The sequence below is a fragment of the Podarcis raffonei genome, chromosome 1 (genome assembly GCF_027172205.1).
Source record: "Podarcis raffonei isolate rPodRaf1 chromosome 1, rPodRaf1.pri, whole genome shotgun sequence".
In the NCBI taxonomy this organism is placed as follows: domain Eukaryota; kingdom Metazoa; phylum Chordata; class Lepidosauria; order Squamata; family Lacertidae; genus Podarcis; species Podarcis raffonei.
The window spans coordinates 34227567-34248939 of NC_070602.1; the positions used below are offsets into that span (position 1 = coordinate 34227567).

Consider the following 21373-nt stretch of genomic DNA (forward strand, 5'->3'; position numbering starts at 1 on the left):
TAAATGCTTAGCTGTGTTGTAGGGTCCTTTTGCTCTGGGAGGAGAGGGAGCAGAGGACTGTTGCCTTTACGTCTTGATTCTGGGCTTTCTATCAGCATCTAGTTGCCCCCTGTAGGGCGCTTGGACTAAATAGGCATAGGGGTCAAATGTGGCCTTTGAAGCCTCTCCAGCTGGCTCCTGGGACTCCCTGCACATTACACATCTGCTCCCCAGCCACCTCCTCTCCCCATTCCATGAACCATGATTAGCACTTGCTTCACATCCTCCATGAGTGCAAAGAAACAGATCAGTGCTTAGTGACTGGAAGAGGGAAATGCAGCAGGAAAGGGCTCGTTTTTGTCAAGACTAGCATATTCAGAAGTTAACCTCAAGGATATGCTTGAAATGGTAAAATGAGAATAGCAGAGAACTGGACTTGATCCATAATGAGATTCTCGGCTTCTGCCTTTCAATTTGAAGGACACTTCTTTTTCACCAGCCCACAAAGCAGGTAACAAGCAGAACAGTAAAGAATTATGGGAGGAGCCATCTGTGGTGCATTCAGAAAATGTGCAGCATGGAGCACACAAAGAGACGTTTGTAAATCCCAAAAGCATGTAGGAAATGTGTTGAAAAATGGGAAAATGAAATTCTCCATTACTCAGAACACTGATATCTATGTACCTCTGAATTCACAGAAAGATTGCAAAGTAACAGCAAGAAAACACGACCAGTGTACGGTGAAGCATATAGGTATCAGTCACAATTAAATATACCTCACGATATCCACACAGGGAGCGTAGAAAGTGTTTCACTCATAGAGGAACGCTTACTCAACATGAAAGAATCCGCACAAGTGAGAAACCATTTACATGTATGGTGTGTGGAAAGTGAACCTTTCTAGTGGGCTAGGAGCAGCACACTGCAATAAGTGAAATTATTAAGCTGCATATCAATGTTTATCTCCAAACGATGAATCTGTCAAGATATGAACGTGGGCATCCTATCCCATAAAGCACCGGAGAAGATACTGCGCTTGGAGAGGAAAAACTGAGCTTGCTGCAATCCTCTCTTCTATCAAACGATGGAAGTTCACAGCAGTCCCGTCCTCTTCTACATTGATAGCCACAGGAGCGGGGAAAGCAGATTCCTTAGCCTTCGAAGGGCCAGCGTTTGGAACTTGTGGATAGATGAATCCTGCCGACAGCACGTGTCATGCGACGATCACCTTTTGAGCAGATCGGGTGGCACAAAACAGGACGCCTGAAAGTCCAGTGCTGCTGGCGGGGTCCCCCTGGAACGCTCGCTGTAACCGTTGTAGGAGGTCGGACGAAGAACCAGCGCCTAGTTTGCCGGAACCGGAAGAGACGGGGAAAGCATTTCCTGATGGACCGAGGTGGCAGGAAGCGGGTAGGGATCGCTTGTTAGGAAGGGGCCGCCATGAGCCGACTGCGGGAGGAGGATGACCCTTATGTGATCGAGGAGCCCAGCGATGAGGAGCCGGCGCAGAGCAGGTCTAGATATATATATAGGGAAGGGGAGGCGGGTTCTCCTTTTCCGCTCTGTGTTTGCGGGGGTGGGGATTAGTGTGGACGTAAATAGACGTGTGAAGGGGGGGTGGAGTTCTGCTCTCTCGGTACGTTAACATGGATAATATCTCTGAAATCGCTCAGAAAGAAATGGTCGCGATGTTCTGTCTTCACCTGCATTTTGGTTTGGTAAAACTCCCCTCCGCTTGAGATCTCCAAATATTTCTTTATGGAAACAGGGGCTTCAAGTTTCAGGAATCACCCCTCGGTGTTATTTTGGGGAAATCGGCACCCTATTCTTTCCTTCTGTTGTAACCAGTCCTTTTTTTCCTAAAAAAATGTTTAGGGGTACTCTCATTTTCCTACTCATATTGAAATACTGCCCCTCAATGAGGCCAAACTTAGATTCACAAAATGAAATAGCGAAACATGGGTGTTTCCGTGGCTCCATAACTATTATTTTTCCATTTAGTAGCCATTTAGCCTGGACTGTGAGCAAATGCTTGTTGTTGTTTATTCGTTTAGTCGTGCACGAAGAGTCGGACACAACTAAACGAATAAACAACAACAAGTGAGTGAATGCACTATGTGGAGCTTTTATCCCTTAATAAGAGGAGGGGTGTGTGCTTCTCAGCTGCTAGGTGAAGCAACTTAAAATAGAGCTGAGACTATGGAATCAGCTGCGTACCTGACATACAAGCAACCTTTACAGTGCTGTAAAATGTATCTGGGGATGCAGCTGACCTAGATGGGTAGGCAGGCTGAGGTGCCAGACACCAGATTCTAGACCACATCTAGACAGATAGATAGGAAAGTGTAAAGGAGATCTACTGTGTACTCAGGAGCACTTTGTCTTAGGTCCTAAAAAAAATATTATTTTGTGTGTGTTGGGAGGAAGGCAACTGAACAAACTCAGAGGTGGAGGTGATGAGATTATTGCAGACAAACAGGAACAATGACTTTGATGACTTTAATTGGCAAGGTCAAGTACAGGCATAGGCAGACTCAGCCCTCCAGATGTTTTGGGACTGCAATTCCCATCATCCCTGACCACTGGTCCTGTTGGCTAGGGATCATGGGAGTTGTAGTCCCAAAACATCTGGAGGGCCGAGTTTGCCTATGCCTGGTCTAGTACCTTAGCCTTCTTTACTTTCCTAATAATAAACCAGATGCCAGATTTGGCCACTGATATTAATGAGCTTAAAAACACAATTCTATGCTGGGTTGTGGTTTGTTGTTAATATACAAAGCAATTTACCTGTATCACACTCCCTGTTTACCTTCATCCATCTGCTGGAGCCTGTCTTCACATGCAAGGGAAGGCCCTAACTTACTGTTTGAGATTGCTTACCTGCACTTGGTTTAGCCAGCCAATTGAAACCATTCCTGAAGTGTGGCTGCTGTTGCATGCTGACAGCTTCTAGGAGGTATATGTGAGAGCTGAGTGCAGGGTGGAGGACCAAAGGTGTCCCTCACCAGATGTACCACCCCCCAACACTCCATACACCCCAGTTGTCACTGTGTACAGTGTATAGTACACACACCTAACTTTTTTGCTATAGAATTAATATCAGTAAATTTCTTCAATTCTAAGTTAAAAAAAAATAATTTTCTCAGTATTTAAAAAGAACCGTGCTTTTGTTGTGTCTGTAATAGACTTGCCACATTTATCTTGAAATGACAGTCTTCAGTGTTTTAATCTTTAATGTTTTCATCTTTAATCTTCAATCTTTTAGCTCTGAGGATGAAGTAGATGTGCTCTTGCATGGCACCCCTGATCAGAAGCGCAAACTAATAAGGGAATGTCTAACCGGAGAAAGTGAATCTTCAAGTGAAGATGAATTCCAAAAGGAAATGGAAGCAGAACTGGACTCCACCATGAAAAATATAGAGGGCAAGTGGAAATCGCAGCTAACAGGTAAATCTCTAAACTGTGGGAAAATATGAACTTGCTGATAGCTCTCTTCCTGCACATCTTATGCTGGACTGCTGTCAATTTTGTGCTGCTGCTTCAGTTCACTCCCCTCCCCCTTTAGAGTCTTTACAGCCAAATCCATCCCCTTCAGGCTACATTCTCCAGCCTGGTGCCCTCCAGATATTTTGCACTACAATTCCCATTATCCCTTACCATTGACCATGCTGGCTAAGGGCTGATGGGAGTTGTGGTCCAAAGACCTGGAGGTGGACAACAGGTTGGAGAAGGTTGCCTTACAGCACTTAATTCAGGATGTGTGAGGTGCTTCTGATGAGAAACAAGGGAGAGATAAAGCACCTCATGCCTAGTTTCAAAGAGGAGGGTTTTCTCATTTTGAGTGAGGTATAAAGAAGTTTAAGGGACGCGGGTGGCGCTGTGGGTTAAACCACAGAGCCTAGGACTTGCCGATCAGAAGATTGGCGGTTCGAATCCCCGTGACGGGGTGAGCTCCCGTTGCTCAGTCCCAGCTCCTGCCCACCTAGCAGTTCAAAAGCACATCAAAGTGCAAGTAGATAAATAGGTACCGCTCCGGCGGGAAGGTAAACAGTGTTTCCGTGCACTGCTCTGGTTCGCCAGAAGCGGCTTAGTCATGGTGGCCACATGACCCGGAAGCTGTACACCGGCTCCCTTGGCCAATAAAGCGAGATGAGCGCCGCAACCCCAGAGTTGGTCACGATTGGACCTAATGGTCAGGGGTCCCTTTACCTTTACAAAGAAGTTTAACCTGTGTAGTCAGAGTCTCATTGGAGTGCAGTGGCTAATATCGGAATGCGAGCTATAAATTTCTACTCATCTCTGAAGCAGAACTGCAGGACTCTTGTATGCAAGGAATTTACTCCCAGGTAAGTGTGTGCAGGCCTGCACCCTAAGAGAAAACATAGATCGCTTTCTGTAAAGTGATCTCATGTTAACCACGTATTTTGTGTTACATTTTGTGACTCAGGCAGTACGTCTAACGCTGGACAGTCTGGAACAGGTTCCCCTGCAAAGTACTACGATGATATTTATTTTGATTCTGATTCAGAGGATGAAGACAAAGTAGGTAAATAACTGGTTATTTACTGCAATTATTAATGCTTCCTGCATCAAAATTCACTTCTGCTTTTGGTGTATTTCCCTTATCCACAAGACTTCCAATGAATGAGCTCTCAAAAGGTAATAATATGCTGAAGCTTTGACTTGTTTGTAACGCACCGTATTTTTCCATGTATAAGACTAGGTTCCCCCCCCCAAAAAAATAATGTCAAAAATTAGGGGGCATCTTATACATGGGGCCATCTCCCCCCACTTTCTTAAATCTGAGTACCCAAAAATAGGGGTCATCTTATACATGGGGGTGTCCTATAGAGGGAAAAATACGGTATATTTTTAATTGTTGGCAGAAGCATTTAACTGTCAGCGCCTGTCTTACCTGCACAGGGAATATTCCATATTCATTCTCTGAAGTTGCTACCACAGAGAAAGAAGCAATCTCAACCTTCGAACTGACGTTGGCTTTTTACGCATACTATCGCAAAACGTAGCAGTGTAGTTTACTGTTGTTATATTAAGACTCTTACCCATGCTACACCATGCTTCAAGACTAAATTTCATTTATTTGTAAGTAGAAATAAATATTTCACAATATATAATTACATGTTGTTTTTGTGATTAATCACTATGCTTTAATCATGTTCAATTTGTAACAATGAAAATACATCCTGCATATCAGATATTTACATTACGATTCATAATAGTAGCAAAATTATAGTTATGAAGTAGCAATGAAAATAATTTTATGGTTGGGGGTCACCACAATATGAGGAACTGTATTAAAGGGTCATGGCATTAGGACGATTGAGAACCACTGCCTTAAATAGATCTTCGGGCAAATGAAGGAATTCCTCCTGCTGTAGTAAACTAACTGTACATGAAGCTACTAAATAAGCTAATGCCTCGCATCACGGATGCTATTTGGTGTCAAGGCAGCTGACCTTGTGATTGAGACTACTAAATGCCTTCATTCTTCTAGAAAGATGAATGAATTTCCTGCATCCTCACACACCATGGTAAATGTCCTCCTTGTGTTCGCTTAGTCATTGGTCTCTGGAAATCAATTGTACTTTATCCCAAGTCACATAATCACCTCAGCTTAATAAGCAGAGATAAAGATGAGCTTTTTGTCCTGACACATGACCACTTTGCTCTTTCTCTCGTCGTGCAAACAATGAACCCAAGACACCTCTAATTAACATAGTTTCCCAGTTAAAATAAAAAGGGAATCTAGTTAATTAGAGGCTTCTTGGGTTTATATCTCAAGAAGCAAAAGGGATTGTGTGTGTGGACAAAAGGCTTTCTCATACTTTGTCTTTTCAGGCCAATATATGATTATCTGACTACAGCTGGATAAAATAGTATATTTAGAAACGTAGAATGGGTTGTAATAAAATATTTATCTGCAATATTGCATTCATTGTTGTGGCAGGATTATTATTTTTAGATTCTTGACAAATGTCTCTACCAAATCTTTACATTCTACATAAATGGCATAATTTCAGAAGTATTCCACATTTCATAGAATTGTAGTGTTGTAGTCATCTAGCTCAACCCCCTGAGATGCAGGAATCTTTTACCCAGAGTGGGGCTCAAACCCATGACCTTGAGATTGAATCTCTTGCTCTAAGGACTGAACTAATGCCTGTGGTAATAAATGTGATAATAAAAAGAGATGCCCAGTATGACCTATTTTGTGTTTTTAATTTTGTTGGAAGCTGCCCAGAGTGGCTGGAGCAACCCAGTCAGATTGGTGGCATATAAATGAGATAATAACAATAATTTTCCATTGTACCAGTCTTTATGTTAAACGTGTCCTGGAAGGCAATCCTGAAACACCCTGTTCTCTGAATAGTTTATCTAAAGATCAACACAGTAGTCTTGTGTTGCACAGCAAACTTAATTAACACCTCTTGCCAAAAAGGATAACCAGTTTAGTTGTGTTTAACAAGGACACATCATTTCAGTTACAAATAAGTGAAGTAAAACTTTTAACTAGCAAACACAAACTTATATAAAATAAAAAATGGAACTAAGAAATAAAGGTATTGTTACAGTTCTAAAATACATTAGAATGCATTGGCTCAAAATAGTACAAAAATGCATTAGAATGCATTGGCTCAAAATAGAATGCATTGGCTCAAAATAGTACAAAAACTCCAGACTTCATTGCTTTGTTAGCACTAAAAGGAACTCAAGGAACTCAATTTCACTGTACATCACATTTTGCTTCCAGACAGGTATACTTTACTTTACCTGCCTCCCTTTCCTTTTAGTGTTGGTATTGTCACGCTTATTTTCTTCAGGCTTTTGGAAAATTTACGAATCCTTTTACTCTTTAGATCAAGGTGTTTGTGCAGTAAGATTTGCTGCCTGCTTATATTGCACTTTTGCTGTCTGAAGCAGCAACCATAGATTCTGCCACTTTCATTTCAAGTAATAAACCAATCATTCTTTATTCCTCATGTATGTGAATTTCTTCTGAGCACAAGGTTAAGGATAAACACATATTCGTAACAAACAAACATTATAACTCTGGCGAAAAAACCTAAAACCTCTCAGCTTAATATTGGGAGTGTGCATAGGAAGATACGCACACGTGGGTTCAGGTGTACATCTTGTAACAGCTTCGGGCTTCATTCGCCCAACTCATGGCAGTGCCATTCACCTTATTAGCATGCAACTTTTGCAAGGGAGGCTCATTACCAAATAGGCTTCTGAGTCATGTTCTTTGGGGTGTGTGTTCTAACTGTATCTGTGTGAACTTGAACAGCTGCTCCAGAAACCAGAAAAAAAAGGAAACATCAGCAGCGCCGAATTCCAACTAATGATGAGTTGTTCTATGACCCAGAAGAAGACAACAGAGACCAGGCGTGGGTGGACAGGAAGAGACGGGGGTAAGAAATTTAATTTGAGTCATGAGAATACTCGTGTTTGTGGTCTTGCACTCAGGTTCTGCTTCTGGGCTTCCCATAGGCATCTCGTTGGCCACTGTAGGAACAGGATGTTGGACTAGATAGTAATAATAATAATTTATTATTTATACCCCGCCCATCTGGCTGGGTTTCCCCAGCCACTCTGGGCGGCTTTCAACAGAACACTAAAATACAGTAACCTATTAAACATCAAAAGCTTCCCTAAACAGGGCTGTCTTCAGATGTCTTCTAAAAGTCTGCTAGTTGTTTTTCTCTTTGACATCTGGTGGGAGGGCGTTCCACAGGGCGGGCGCCACTACCGAGAAGGCCCTCTGCCTGGTTCCCTGTAACCTGGCTTCTCGCAGCGAGGGAACCACCAGAAGGCCCTCAGAGCTGGACCTCAGTGTTCTCAGATAGGCCTTTGGTCTGATCCAGCAGGCTGCCTTTAACGTTAACTCTACACATTCCTGATTTTCTGACATTGTTGCAGCTTTGTTTCTTATTATATGGATATCAAATGAGCCTTAATGCTCAGTTTCCCACCTGCACATTTCTTTAAAGTGAGTGGGAATTATCACATTCTGATACTATGTTGGGGGGGGGATCATTTATTGACTGTTGTTAGATTATTTAGTAATTGAACAAATGGTACTCCTGCAAGGCACTCTATGATAAAATTCCACTCAAACATTTGATGGGATGGAATCATGAGGAACTTAAGACTTTTAAAAAAATAAATATTTTGATTGCAAAATTTCAACATAGAATACAATAAAAGTCAAACTAAATGAAAATAAAATAAAAAGAAAACAAAATAAAAAGAATGATCAAGAGATAGAAAGGCAAGGGGGGATGAATACAAAAGTCCTCTATCACAATTACATCATATCCCTTCATCCATACAGAGAAAAGTAGATGCTCCCAGCTCTCACCCGGGAGCTTCTATTTCTTCTCCCAGCCTCCTGCTCTGGGAGACCCTTTCTACCCGCCTCCCAGGGCCCCTCAACTTGTAAAAGTTAAAAATAAAAACAACTAAATTAAAAAAGAGAAGAGAAGAAGAAAGAGGGGCTTCCAATTCTCTTATCTGTCAAATTATCTATCATCTATCTATCTATCTATCTATCTATCTATCTATCTATCATCATCTATCTATCTATCTATCTATCTATCTATCTATCTATCATCTATCTATCTCTATCATTCAAATTATTCAAAGCATACACTACAGAATAACATTAGCTATATCATATTATATAGCTACTTATCAATCTGCCAGACATGTATGGGGAACTTAAGTCTGATTAGCATTTACCTGCAGCTTGGTGGGAGCTTTTTCTTCTGGGTCCCTTCAAGTGTAAGCATTGGCTTTCCTTTTGACCAATCAAGGAACATGATCATTGGCTCTGCCTGTGTGGGCACCACCCGTCAGCACTTTTTTCATGGTGGTATCTATTTATGTTCCTGGAGTGATGTGGAGTTGCCCTGTACTTGGCATTAACATACCAGTTTGTCCCTGTGTGCGTGAAATAATTTGAAATATTATTATTATTTCCCCCCCTATTATGTTTTTTACTGTAATTTTACTGATGTTAGCCACCCTGAGCCTGGCTCTGGTTGGGGAGGGCGGGGTATAAATAAATTATTATTATTATTAAAGCAATGTGGTTAAAATAGGGAGAGATACAGATCTATAGGGATAATTCATGCAAGCTTTTAATTTGGGGGTTGTAATTTTGGAGCAGGATCTTGTAATCATGTGTCTAGGATTGACAACAAAAATGGACTTTTATCAGCTATTACGTAGTAGTTTGAAGACCTTAATGTTCTGACTACATTTGAACACACTTTCTGTAAACATCAACTTCATTTGGATACCTATTCAGACAATTGGAGGGCATATACGGATCTGTTTGTCTAAATTAAGATGGATGTATTGATGTTTATCATAGTGAATATGAACTAGCAACTTTGTTTTGTTTTCTTCCCCTTTTGTGGTGGTGTTTTAAAAAAATTCAAAAAGAGGAAAAAATAATTTTTTTAAATGTGTTGGGACTGAGAACATGCAGTGCTTGCAACTGTCATGCTCCTGGCATGCAGTTTTGATATACACCAGTTTCAGTAAAGATGCCTAACCAGTAAGAATACTTCTCCTGACCTATAATATACTGTCTTGTAGGTATCATAGGTTAAGAAGTCTTCACTCACAACAGCCACAAGCCAAACTTCCTGCCATTCCCAGCAGTGACGCTGTTTTGAATTGTCCTGCATGCATGACCACACTGTGCCTTGACTGCCAGAGGTAATATTTCAGCCTTAAGAAACTTGTGATTTAGGTACAGCAATCACAGATGAGATAAGCTAGTGTTTGTTCATACAGCAACCCTGTAATTTCAACCGTCTCTGTCCGGTTTTCATGAACTTGCCTTTCATTAACTAGGATGTTGGTCATAATATTGTCTCCATGTTTAAAGAGAGGTAAACTCAGGGCTGGATTTAGGTTTGATAAGGCCCTAAGCTACTGAAGGTAATGGGGCCCTTTATATGTCCATCTGTCCTTTGTTGCTGTTTTTTGTGTTGAATATATGCTATATGGTAATTTATGGACCTAATAGGTATCTAAAGCCATTTGCACATAACAAATAGGAGCCTGCACAACACAGAACACTGTTGCTGTATGTAGGTTTTATTTTATTTGTTTTTTATCTTCTATTTTGGAAATGTACATCCAGGGGTTTTTTCCTTTAATTTTTTTGGGGGGCCCCAAGAGAGTGGGGCCCTAAGTTATAGCTTGTTTAGCTTATATGTAAATCCGGCACTGGTTGTCAAACACTGGGGAAGAGGGAAAGGATTCCCCCCCCCTTGGAAATACATGTACAGTTTTTGTTCAGCAGATTTACTTTGTCTCAGCGAAACATTGACTACCAGCATGAAATGCTTCCTTTTTTGTGCTTCTCTTTTTAAATTTAATAATAAAAGCCAGCTTTAAACAGATTTCTGAATTTGAAAAAGCAACTTCATTCTATTGTAGCTATAACCAGATGTTGTTGGACTCCAGTGCCCATCGGCCTCAGCCAGCCTGATCAGGAATGAGGGATGATGGGAGTTGAAGTCCAACAATGTCTGGATGCCCACAGGTTAGCCACTCCTGCAATAAGTAAAGCTAAGAGCTTTAACTTTGGCTTGTTGTTGCTAATTGGGACCAGATTAATTTGAGGCACTTTGATGGGATTTTTTTTTTGGGGAGGGGTGAGGTAGAATAGGCCCATCCATTGCTAAATGTCACAGAGGTTATTCTGGAAAACCACTAGAAAACTATAGGGAGACAGTGACAAAATGGTTATTATTATGACACAAACTTTCAGTGGTAACAGTATGCTTCATCAGATAGAACAGTTTGTTGACTACTAAAGGCCATGTCAAATAAGCCAGATAGTTTTTAACAAGCTTCATACTCTTATCCTTTTCTGGTTATGCTATCATGGTTATTCTACTGAAATTCAGACATATCTATTTCATCTTTGCTTCTTAAATTTGCAGATCTCCTGGATTCAGGACATGTAGGGTTACCAATTTTGTAATATTTTTATCAGCAACAGATTATTGCATTCCCATTTCTTTTCTTCTTTTTTTCAGGCACGAATCATACAGAACTCAGTACAGAGCAATGTTTGTCATGAATTGCACCGTTATCAAAGAAGAGATTCTGAAATACAAAGGTCCATTGAACAAAAAGACAAAGAGAGGGCACAAGAAAATTAAACAGAGTAGTGAATCCATTGCTAGTCAGGAAAAACAGGAAGAGGAGGAGATATATCATCCAGTAAAATGTACTGAATGTTCAACAGAAGTGGCTGTCTTAGATAAGGATGAAGTCTTTCATTTTTTCAATGTTCTAGCAAGCCACTGCTAAGATGCAGCATTTTTCATTGGGTTAAGTTTGCATAAAAATTCAAAAGCCAAGGACTGTTCTGTTTCATTTGTATCGTCTATTAATCTGATGTAAAAATTGTATCCTTGCCACACACCCTGTATTGGTAAAGCAAGTGAACTTCAGTTATGTATATAGTCCATGTTTTTAGAACAGTTTCTTATGTATATAAATATTTTTATCCTGCTATTTAGAATTAAAATGTTCTGATCTTGGGGGAATTTAGACCATAGTCTGTGGCATGGCTGCCTGATAATGTTGCTATAAGCATTACTGTAAGAGTTGAGCTTTAGTTTGTGTAAAACAGATATTGGTAGCACTAAACTCTGTTCAAGACTTGTTTTTTGTTTTCCATTCTTTATTCACCCCAATATTTTGGAAACCCTGTGTACTTGCTACAATTCCTTGCTATAATTTAAGGTTTGCCATCTTGTTCTCATAGCAAGACTGCCTTCTCTAACATCAAAAAGCTGAACACCTTCCTAAAAGCGGCATCCGTATATCAAGTAAAAACAATCACAGATGTGTTCTTGGTTTCTTACCTATCAAACTCTTGTCATTTAAGTCCTTTTCTATAGGCTGTGTAAAAACTATAATTTAAACACCTTTGAATGTGTTACAAAATGCAGACTAGTTGGTAGAATTTATTGCTGAAATGCTATTGTAAAAAAAAATATTGCAGCTTTCCCTGGAATATGTAGAAGTGATAGAAGTATTATCGTCTTTTAGGTTCCAGGTGAAAACTTTTATTCTTGACTGTATACTTCAGCTGTATGTTTATTTCGGCTGTGATTGAGTTAGTGCAGCCTCTTTTATTTCATAAAATTTATACACTGTTTGATTGTAACAAGCCCTCAAAGTAGTTTACAAAAAGATAAAAACGACGGTGTCAGCGCTGCCCAAGGTCCCAGCTCACACAAGACCAACGCTGCTTCTTCCTCAAGTAAAAAGGTCTTTATTGAAGTTCAGTTTCATTTCCAGACGCGCAGCACGCAACGCTACGTCTATGCCTCAGACCGTAGAAGTCCCATCTGAATCTCCTCCCCCCTGACACCAGCTTAAGATTCTAGCCTTACTCCACCTCTTCCTCTGTTCCTTCTTTCTCTGGGTCCTCCTGCTAGTCGGAGTTTCAGCCCTCCTAGATTCTTCTGACGCTGAGTCCCCCGACTCTTCTCCCCCCCTCCTTCGGGCTTTAGGACCTGGCTCCCAATCCGGGTTTTCTGCTGTCCCGCGCTCCTCCACATTTGAACTTTTGAACCCCCCACATTTGAACATTTGAACCCCCCTGGGACTCGCCTCACCCTTATCATAGGCGCCCCCTCCTGGGAATCTTCTGATTCGCTGGAGAAGCTCATGGAATCTCTCGGGCCACTGTCATATTCCCCTACGCTCCCCTCTGATTCCTCTCCTCCGCTCTCTATTTGCTCTCTCCCCTGCTCTTCTGCTCCTGAGCCTCTGACAGACGGAATCAAGAAAAAATTACAATACTTTAAAACATAACAAAAAGTGAAACTTGTAGTTGTTTAGTCGTGTCCGACTCTTCGTGACCCCATGGACAAGAGCACGCCAGGCACTTCTGTCTTCCACTGCCTCCCGCAGTTTAGTCAAACTCATGCTGGTAGCTTCGAGAACACTGTCCAACCATCTCGTCCTCTGTCGTCCCCTTCTCCTTGTGCCCTCCATCTTTCCCAACATCAGGGTCTTTTCCAGGGAGTCTTCTCATGAGGTGGTCAAAGTATTGGAGCCAAACTACTAAAATATTAAAATTCACCTCAGCTTTCTAAGGATCTATCTGTTTATTGAGTACTTTGCTTTATTATCTTTTGTGAACTGCCTTGGAAATTAGTAATTGAAGGTTTTAATAGATTTTGGAATTGTGTTATCCATCGTTTGGAAGGTGGAGCAAGCTTATTTCCTCCTACTCCGTTGGACCAAAACCAGTGGATTCAAGTGAGAAGAAAGGTGATTCCGACTAAACATCAGGAAGAACTTGACAGAGCTGTTTGACAGTGGAAGAGACTCCCAAGAGAGGTGGTGGACCTTCCTTCCTTGGAGATTTTTAAGCAGAGGTTGGGGGGCCACCTGTCATGTATGATCTGGTTGAGATTCCTGCCTTGGGAGAGGTTGGGACTAGATGACCCTTGGCGTCCCTTCCAAGTCTTTTAAGATTCCATGACACAGGTGGGCTATTGGCCTAATCCAGGAGGCTCTTGGAGAAGTTTCGAGCCTCGCAGCTCCATGAAAGTTGCACAAGTTTGCGGAGTCGAAGCCTCAAGCGCAACAGGCGCTTTCTTTCCCCGCGCTCCGACGCAACCTCCTCAGAAGCAGGCCTCATGCTTAGGTAAGGCGAGGCACGCTATTGCAAAAGGCAGCTGCAAGCTGCGGCCTCAAGGGCGGCGAATCGGCGAAGGTAGAACTTTGCATAGGTCGCCCAGAGCGCCAGAGCGGGGGTGGCGGGGGGTTAGGCCCGGCCTGGCGGGGCGGGGCGAGGAGCGGCTGAGCCAATCGGCGGAGGAAGCTGGGCTTCCCTGCCTCTTGGCCGCCTCCCCTCGGCTGCCTTTCCGCCTCGCCTTTCGAGCGAGTGCGTCTCTCTCTCCGGGCGGCGCACTCTGACGCGCGGAGGCGCTGCTGCCGGCGAGATGGCGCTGAGCTCGGCCTGGAAGCAGATGTCGTGGCTCTATTACCAGTACCTGCTGGTCACCGCGCTCTACATGCTGGAGCCTTGGGAACGGACGGTGTTCAGTATCCTTTCTGGTGCGGTTGAAGGGGGAGCCGTGAGGGGGAAAGGGCGCCGCCGCCGCCGGGAAAGTTCGCGGCGCGGGCTGGGCAGGGCGCCGGCGGGAGGGGAAGGTAAAGGACGGCCGGGGGGAGGGAACGGCCTTCTGGCTTCGGCCGAGAGGGAAGGCCGCTGGGCTCCCGAGGGCGGCGGAGGTGCGCAGTTAGCCGGGAGGCACTTGGGCCTGAGGGTATAGTGGTCGGAGCCGTCCTGCACAGTTCAGGTTGGCGGGAATAAATGTATGTCTATTTATGGGAATGTCGGCCAGGCCTGTTCCTTCCTGGGTGGAAGGTCGTGGCAAACCTGAAAGCGCGTGTATCAATCATTCAATCTCCCTCTCTCGCTCCTCTTTCTCTCCGCCCTACCCTCGCAGCTCCCCATTTGCCCCCTTTCGGTGCACTTTCTACTTCGCCGTTGCTCTGGGGTTTCGTTTCGTTATTTTTTGCAGGCGTTGCTGCAGCCAACAAGTGACTACTGACGTCTTTTTCGCCAAGCTCTGCTTAGGATGGATTCATCTAAGGCTCGGCGTTTTGCATTGTGTACTTGCGGTTTTGCGGCTGTTTTAAAGGAGTTGTGCGAGTTTCACCTAGAGCTCCCTGCGAATGATGGAGAAAAGGCACTTCTGGTCCACGGATCCTTGGGATCCGCCTTAGCCAGGTGTGCTCTGGAGAAATGAGGACTTAAGTAACTGAAGTGGTTCTGCACGACCCCTTAAATTTGTCAGTGACTTGAGAGAAGGGATTTAAACAGAGAGGGGTGGGGGGTTTTTTTTTGAAGGTAAGAGGCTTCATGTAGCTTGGGATGCTGTGTTAAACCTCTTTGGGGAGCTGTTTAGAAGGTGGTGTTAGGTCACTGGGTAGATGGCTGTGCAGCTGAGCGTTTATGTAGCTGTGGCCTGGGACTATAAAGCATTTGGGTCTGGGCAATTGTGTTTCAGAGCTAGGGAAAAATGAAAAACAAGCTACGCCGCTTGTTGTAGCTGCTTGTGAATGGATTTGAGGGTGGTTTATCACATAAGTGTGGTGGGCAATTGGGGCTGTAGGGTCATGGTTTCCTGTATGGATTTCATTTCAAAGTGAGGTTGAGAATTTGTTGTGAAGAAAAGCTGTTATCTTTCATCATAACTTTTGTGTGATTCTTGAGAGATCAAGGCAAACAGATGAAGGGTATATATTTCTCATATGTTACTGTTTATATGCCAGAAACAAGGTCAAGGGTCCTTCCTTGCTCGCTATGTGCTATGATTGTGAATGATAAGGACACACTGAGCTATGTTGCCAGTCAGAGTAACAATACAGTGGTACCTTGTTTCTCAGACTTAATCCATTCTTGAAGTCCGTTCCAAAACCAAGGTGTGCTTTCCCAAAGAAAGTATTGCAAAATGGATTAATCTGTTCCAGACTTTTAAAAACAACCTCTAAAACAGCAATTTAACATGAATTATACTATCTAACGAGACCATTGATCCATAAAATAAAAGTAATAAACAATGTACTGCAGTCACACAATCAGTAAAGGAACTGGGTTCCACACAGTCACAAAAATGAAACAAAAAAGCCGCGAAAACAAAAAGAACTGCAAAAACGCAAAATAAATAGCAAAACCAGACAGACCTCAGACACTCAAAACAGAAGTGTGGCACTCAAATCGGAAGTGCAGCACTCAAAATGGAGCATGTTTGGCTTCTGAAAAAAGTTTGTGAACTGGAACACTTCCGGGTTTGCAGTGTTTGGATTCCAAGTTGTTTGAGTACCAAGGCGTTTGAGAACCAAGGTACCACTGTATTGTGCAAGCACATTTGCAAAGCTAAGCAGGGTCTGGTATAGTTTCAAATTGGATGGGGAACTGCCTGATGATATTCTTGTATTGCAGGGGTTGGACTAGATGACCTTCAGGCTCCCTACCAACTCCACAATGTTATGATTCTAAGATGTGAAGTAGTATCTATTTCACAGGACTACTAGAGTCTTTATACATTCTATCCATTTGCCACTAATGAAGTAAAGTGGGAGGAGCAGATTCTCCTATGAACAAGTGTTTCCTAATTTCCTTCTGATTAACTCTAGTGGGAGGGAAAATAACTTTCTAGTTGTTCTGGGGTGTGTTGAGGGTGAATAGGACTGGAAGGCAAAAGGTGAAGGAGTGATGGAGCTTTCCAACATCACACCATTCCAGCTACATATTTGTGCTTATCGTTTGTTGCTTTACTTTTTTTCAAATGGTCCATTAGTTCAAATAAGAGATGATAGTTTACCACTAATTTCAGTTATGAAAGTATACAGTATTCTGTATAAAATGTTAGATATACAGTCTAGGCTCACTAGCCAATTTCCTATGTGAAATAGCTTCACTAGTTTTGGTCTACAGACTACTTTGCCATTGGCATTAACACAGCATAGTCTTCATTTTTAAAAGACTCTTTTGCTTTCATCAGCTGGCTTTGCCGGAAGGTGAATACCACATGATTTTGGCTCTTTAACCTCAGAGTTCCCTCAAACCTGTTGACCCTTACGGTCATTATTTTGCTAATGATGGTATTTTTCTGTTATATTACTGGCTTACTTTCTCTTACTGATTGATAATATATCTGCAAAAATAATCATGATATGATATATACATACTATGCTGCTGTTGGTGCATAAGTTACCCAGACAAAAGTGAAATGGTTGTGTGCAACTCATATGACCACATGGTGCATTGCTGGACTAGCCATTTTTGGTCACAAAGAAAAGTTACAGCTTGCTTCTGGTAATTGGCAAATGAGGAGACTCACTATATTGTCAATGTTTACTCTTTGGAATTAGTGTATTGATCAGCAACTGGTGGTTGTCCCAGATCAAATTTGGTGTCTTGATAAGTGACACCTGCTTCCCATTCCAGATGCTAAATCTCCTCCTTTTCTTTCCCAAGTGGCTTGGAGGGGCCTGTAGTGAAGAGCTGTCCTGCTTGTTCCTATTTCCCCCCCTTTCCTGAAGTCTGCATGGGTGGGGATAGGAAAAGCGGTTCCTTCCATTGTGTTTGTGTGCACACCTTGATCATCTTCTGTACTTTGTGAAATACGTTTTAACTGCCAATGTGACATACTGGTAACTCCCATCTACTTGCAGAACTCACCCATGCGTTATGTTTCATTCAGTTCCTTTCATGAAGGAACTTGCATACTGACGAAGCTATTATGTACTGGATTCCAAACTCTCCGCACTATTAATATTATTATTTTCAGGCATCCCCCCATTTACACGGGTTACGTTCTGGGCCCTCGCATGCGTAAGTGAAATTGCGTAAAGTGGGGAACACCCTCTAAAGACACTTTGAACTCCCTCTCTGCCACTCTCCAATTCATACCAAAAATACTGTATCCAAAAATATCCACAACTAGAATTGAAGCTCTGGGGCCAGCAGGAGGCTGGAGGACACGTGGGAAAGCAGCTTCTGCTGTGGCACTAGGCCTCACACCAGCTGTTAGGTGGTCTATTCAGGGCTTCCTCTGCTCTCACTGATGTCCTCTTTGGGCTCCGGAGAGCATCTCTTTGCGAGCCACAAGGACTCTCTACCTATCTCTCACTGTTTCTGGGTTTGAATTGAATTCTTTATTTACTTCCCACACCACACATATATGCAGTTGTGTGTGAGTCAGTTGTGTGGGGGTTGGAGCCTGTATTAAATTTGTACACTGCCCTTAATCAGTAGCTCTTAGGACAGTTCACAAGATAAATGTAACTTTTGTTACGTTGGCCCCTGGGGATTTTGATCTTAGGCCTTGTACCAACTTGAGTTCTCCCTGACAGTTGGTTTGTTCAGTCTCTTAAGTGGTGCAAAAGGAAAATAATAATAATAATAATAATAATAATAATAATAATAATAATAATTTATTATTTGTACCCCACCCATCTGGCTGGGTTTCCCCAGCCACTCTGGGCGGCTTCCACAGAAACAAAAAATACACTAAAATCACACATTAAAAACTTCCCTGAAAGCAACTGATGAGAAATAGAAATATATATTGTGTAATTTCTTCTATTGCTAGTAGTAAGCAAATCAGGTTTTGTATATTTTTGGCCTAACTAAAAAGCTAGATTTGTTAGTGGGGCAAACTAACTTCAACTTAACAGGTTCAGTGATGAGGTTGAGTTTCCAAAGGTAGTTATTACTGTTTATTCAACTTTCAGTGTGACCTTCTGAAGAAGTCCAGAGCAGCACTCTTAATTAGTAGTCTTCATTACTACGCTGTTGCGCTGAGTTGCTGCCAGTTAATATTCTGTATTAGTTCAGCTGTCTATGTACAAGACTTAAATGTTCATATGGCTTGAGACCTGGCTTTATAGCATTCTTGCAGTGTGGTTTTAATACATTGTCAATATGTGGTTTTCCTTTACTGCCATTCAGATTCCATGTTAGTATCAATCCTTGGAATGGCACTTTACACTGGCTATGTTTTCATGCCTCAGCATATTATGGCAATATTGCACTATTTTGAAATTGTGCAATGATGAAGAATGTATCAAGCAGTGACCAGTCAGAAGCTGAAGAACTGACCATCTACAATTAAGGAGTTCTACAGATGACGAGACAAGCAAGACGTGATTGTGTACACAGCTGATAGTCACCACTAAGGGATGCAGTATGCCCTAAGTTTTGGTGGCATTTTCTTTCTTAACAAAAAATTCCTTGTATAGCAATTTGTCTATTAACATTGTGATTGTTTGTACCTTTGATATCAGTATTTTCTTAACTTTGTGACAGTCTCAGTATTACACTGTGAAAGCTTTTCTTACTGTAACTTTGAGTGCATTTTGCCTTCTATTTTTAATCAAAAATCATCTTATTAAATGGGGCTTAGAGCTTTTGCTATTGTATGGGTTATATGTGCAACTGGGTATATTTCTAGCTAACATTTTGTAAGAAAAAAATGTTTAGATTCATATGGAGATGTGGATATATTCATGGAATCCTACAAAACCTTGTTTGTAAGACCTAACTCAGGTGCTTTAACTGCTATCTGGACTGTTCAACAGAATACTTAGGTATCATTCTATTTTGCTTTAGGAATAAATGGAAATGTTTTGTTCCATTTGGAGAAGAGTAAGACCACTTGGCACTGCATGTATGGAACATTACTTTGTAAGGGGAAAGTGCGGGACCCAACTCCTGTCTGAACATAAAACCTTAATTTAATTTGATGCATGTCATCTGGAGTTTTGTGATAACATCTTAAAGCTGCTATTATAGCTTGTAACTGTACTATACTTTTGTTTGTTTATTTCCCAAGGAACATATTTTAATATTGACTTAGTTCAAAGACCATGTCTATGGCAGTTGGCTATAATATAATCATGTCTGTATTGTGAACCCTGTATTGTAACTGTTGTTCAAACACCCTTGAATACTTAAACCAAATGACCAAAATATAATGTTTGATGTAGACTTGAGTTAAAAAACACAGCAATAAGGAGCTGTCTACTAGGCTGAAGTCTTGTCTTAGTTTTTATAGCTTTTTTCAGATTTCTATTCTGAAATGTAAGATGGCAGTTTTTAAGGTGTGGGTTCTTTTTTTTTCCAAAATAAAAGCTGAAAGCAGAGTTGATGCCTAATGTGGTGGTACTTTAATTTTAGGGGGCTGTATTGCAGGATGCAGAACCTTTGGGTGTTTACATGTGGCTGATCTCCAGCTCCTACCAGCCTTAGCCAGCGTGGTCGGGGGTGGGGGTGATGGTGAGAGTTTTAATCCAGTAACTTCTGGGGGGACAGAGGCTCCCCATCTGCGCTGTATTGCTGTACTGGATAATACTCCTTCAACAATGTTCTAGAAAGGAGAAAGACCAGCAGCTGTGCAGGGGAATGCTGAGCTGCTGCCAAAGTCTCCCTTGCCTGGGTTGCTCCTCCAGTGGCAGCAGAAGTGGTGGGGTGCCCGGGGGTGCTGCCTTTTGCATTTCTACTACCTGAGGCCCATTTCATAGGTGGGCCGGCTCTGCCTATCATTAAACTCAAGGTGGGGGTGGGAGTGTTGAGGTGAATTCATATAATATTAAGCAAGGGAGCTTTCAGAAGTTTAAGCAAAGTCTATTGGCCCTACATTGCACTCTTGAGTAATTCAGTGCAGAGTTTCACATAAAGAGTAACTTCAAAGAGCTTTACATCCTACAAGACCCTATCGCCCTTCAACACAGTCTTCAATTTCTCTCATAATGAAGCTTCAAAGTGTCCTCTGAATGTTCACTATTCTAATCAAAACTGGTTTTGTAGCCCATCTTTCCCCTGCTGTACCAGTCATGTTTTAAACATCTTGATTAAGTTAAGACATCAAACGGACAATTTCCAAAGCCCCCCTCCTAGCTGCTGAATGAGGAAATGGTATCCTTTGTGAAATACAAAAATAGGAAAGTCTGTCCTCCACTTCAGCCACTATAGGTGTAAAGTCTAGAATTATTTGTGAAATGAAGGCTCATGCTATTTTAAGACCACAGTCCTATGCACAACTTATGTGGGACTAAATCCTATTGAACCTAGGGAGGCTTACTTCCAAGTTTAGAAGTGAATCTTATCATTAGAAGTGACTCTTTATCATTGAAAGCTATCTGATTTCCTGCCTGAATCCTGTATGTGCAGGAGTCTCTGTTTTAGGCTGAAGAGATGATTAAGGGGAGACATGATAGTGGGCTTAAAATTTCCATTCTGAAGTCTTGTGCTCTGTTGCTCTAGTCTCCAGAGCGCAGGTCTAGAAAAATATGTGGAAATGCCAAAACCACCTAAATATAAGACAGGTTTTACAGTGGAACAAACAACCATGTCATGAGGTGGTAGGTTCTCATTCACTGGAGGTATTTTAGTAGAGTCTGGAGGCATCCTGCATTGCAGATCTACAACTGAGCAGGGAGTTGAGAGATACATCACCACCCCAAGGCTCTATGGTTTTATTTCTTAAAGATGGATTCCTGTATGAGAGCTGCCACCAACTGGAAATCTCGGGGGACATGAAGTTGGTCCACAGCATGTCCATATTGAGTTGTGTGTGGGGATGCGATAAGAGATCTCAAGCATGGGCATATATAATGCTAGGTGTGGGGGATAAAGGGTATGTACTATGTAGAAAGTCTCAGACATGCAGATTTGAGGGAAGGTCAGGAAAGCACCACACTTAAAACAGCACTACCACTAATTTTTAATCTTTGTTTCCCCTATTGAGCAATTGAAATGAGGTGGATAGAAGTGTCTCAGGGCTATTGGAAAATTGCTAATAGG

At 42.1% G+C, this 21373-nt stretch overlaps 2 protein-coding genes across 2 annotated transcripts; both read left to right on the plus strand.

Moving 5' to 3' along the window:
• Nucleotides 1-1365: 1365 nt before the first annotated feature.
• EAPP (E2F associated phosphoprotein) lies at nucleotides 1366-11697 on the plus strand. Its single transcript, XM_053380523.1, has 6 exons — nucleotides 1366-1493; nucleotides 3245-3426; nucleotides 4427-4525; nucleotides 7289-7412; nucleotides 9607-9729; nucleotides 11064-11697. Exons 1-6 carry the CDS (start codon nucleotides 1420-1422, stop codon nucleotides 11338-11340), a joined length of 879 nt encoding a protein of 292 aa, XP_053236498.1. The 5' UTR covers nucleotides 1366-1419; the 3' UTR covers nucleotides 11341-11697.
• Nucleotides 11698-13905: 2208 nt separating this feature from the next.
• SPTSSA (serine palmitoyltransferase small subunit A) lies at nucleotides 13906-19718 on the plus strand. Its single transcript, XM_053380534.1, has 2 exons — nucleotides 13906-14100; nucleotides 18521-19718. Exons 1-2 carry the CDS (start codon nucleotides 13998-14000, stop codon nucleotides 18622-18624), a joined length of 207 nt encoding a protein of 68 aa, XP_053236509.1. The 5' UTR covers nucleotides 13906-13997; the 3' UTR covers nucleotides 18625-19718.
• Nucleotides 19719-21373: the final 1655 nt, after the last annotated feature.

What these genes read in the sequence shown, in the direction of transcription:
- EAPP (XM_053380523.1), top strand. Translation starts at nt 1,420, where the DNA reads ATGAGCCGACTGCGGGAGGAGGATGACCCTTATGTGATCGAGGAGCCC. An exon ending in GAGGAGCCGGCGCAGAGCAG is followed by an intron (nt 1,494 to 3,244) that starts GTCTAGATATAT and finishes TCAATCTTTTAG; the next exon opens with CTCTGAGGATGAAGTAGATG. An exon ending in AGAGGATGAAGACAAAGTAG is followed by an intron (nt 4,526 to 7,288) that starts GTAAATAACTGG and finishes GAACTTGAACAG; the next exon opens with CTGCTCCAGAAACCAGAAAA.
- SPTSSA (XM_053380534.1), top strand. Translation starts at nt 13,998, where the DNA reads ATGGCGCTGAGCTCGGCCTGGAAGCAGATGTCGTGGCTCTATTACCAG. An exon ending in TTGGGAACGGACGGTGTTCA is followed by an intron (nt 14,101 to 18,520) that starts GTATCCTTTCTG and finishes ACTGCCATTCAG; the next exon opens with ATTCCATGTTAGTATCAATC.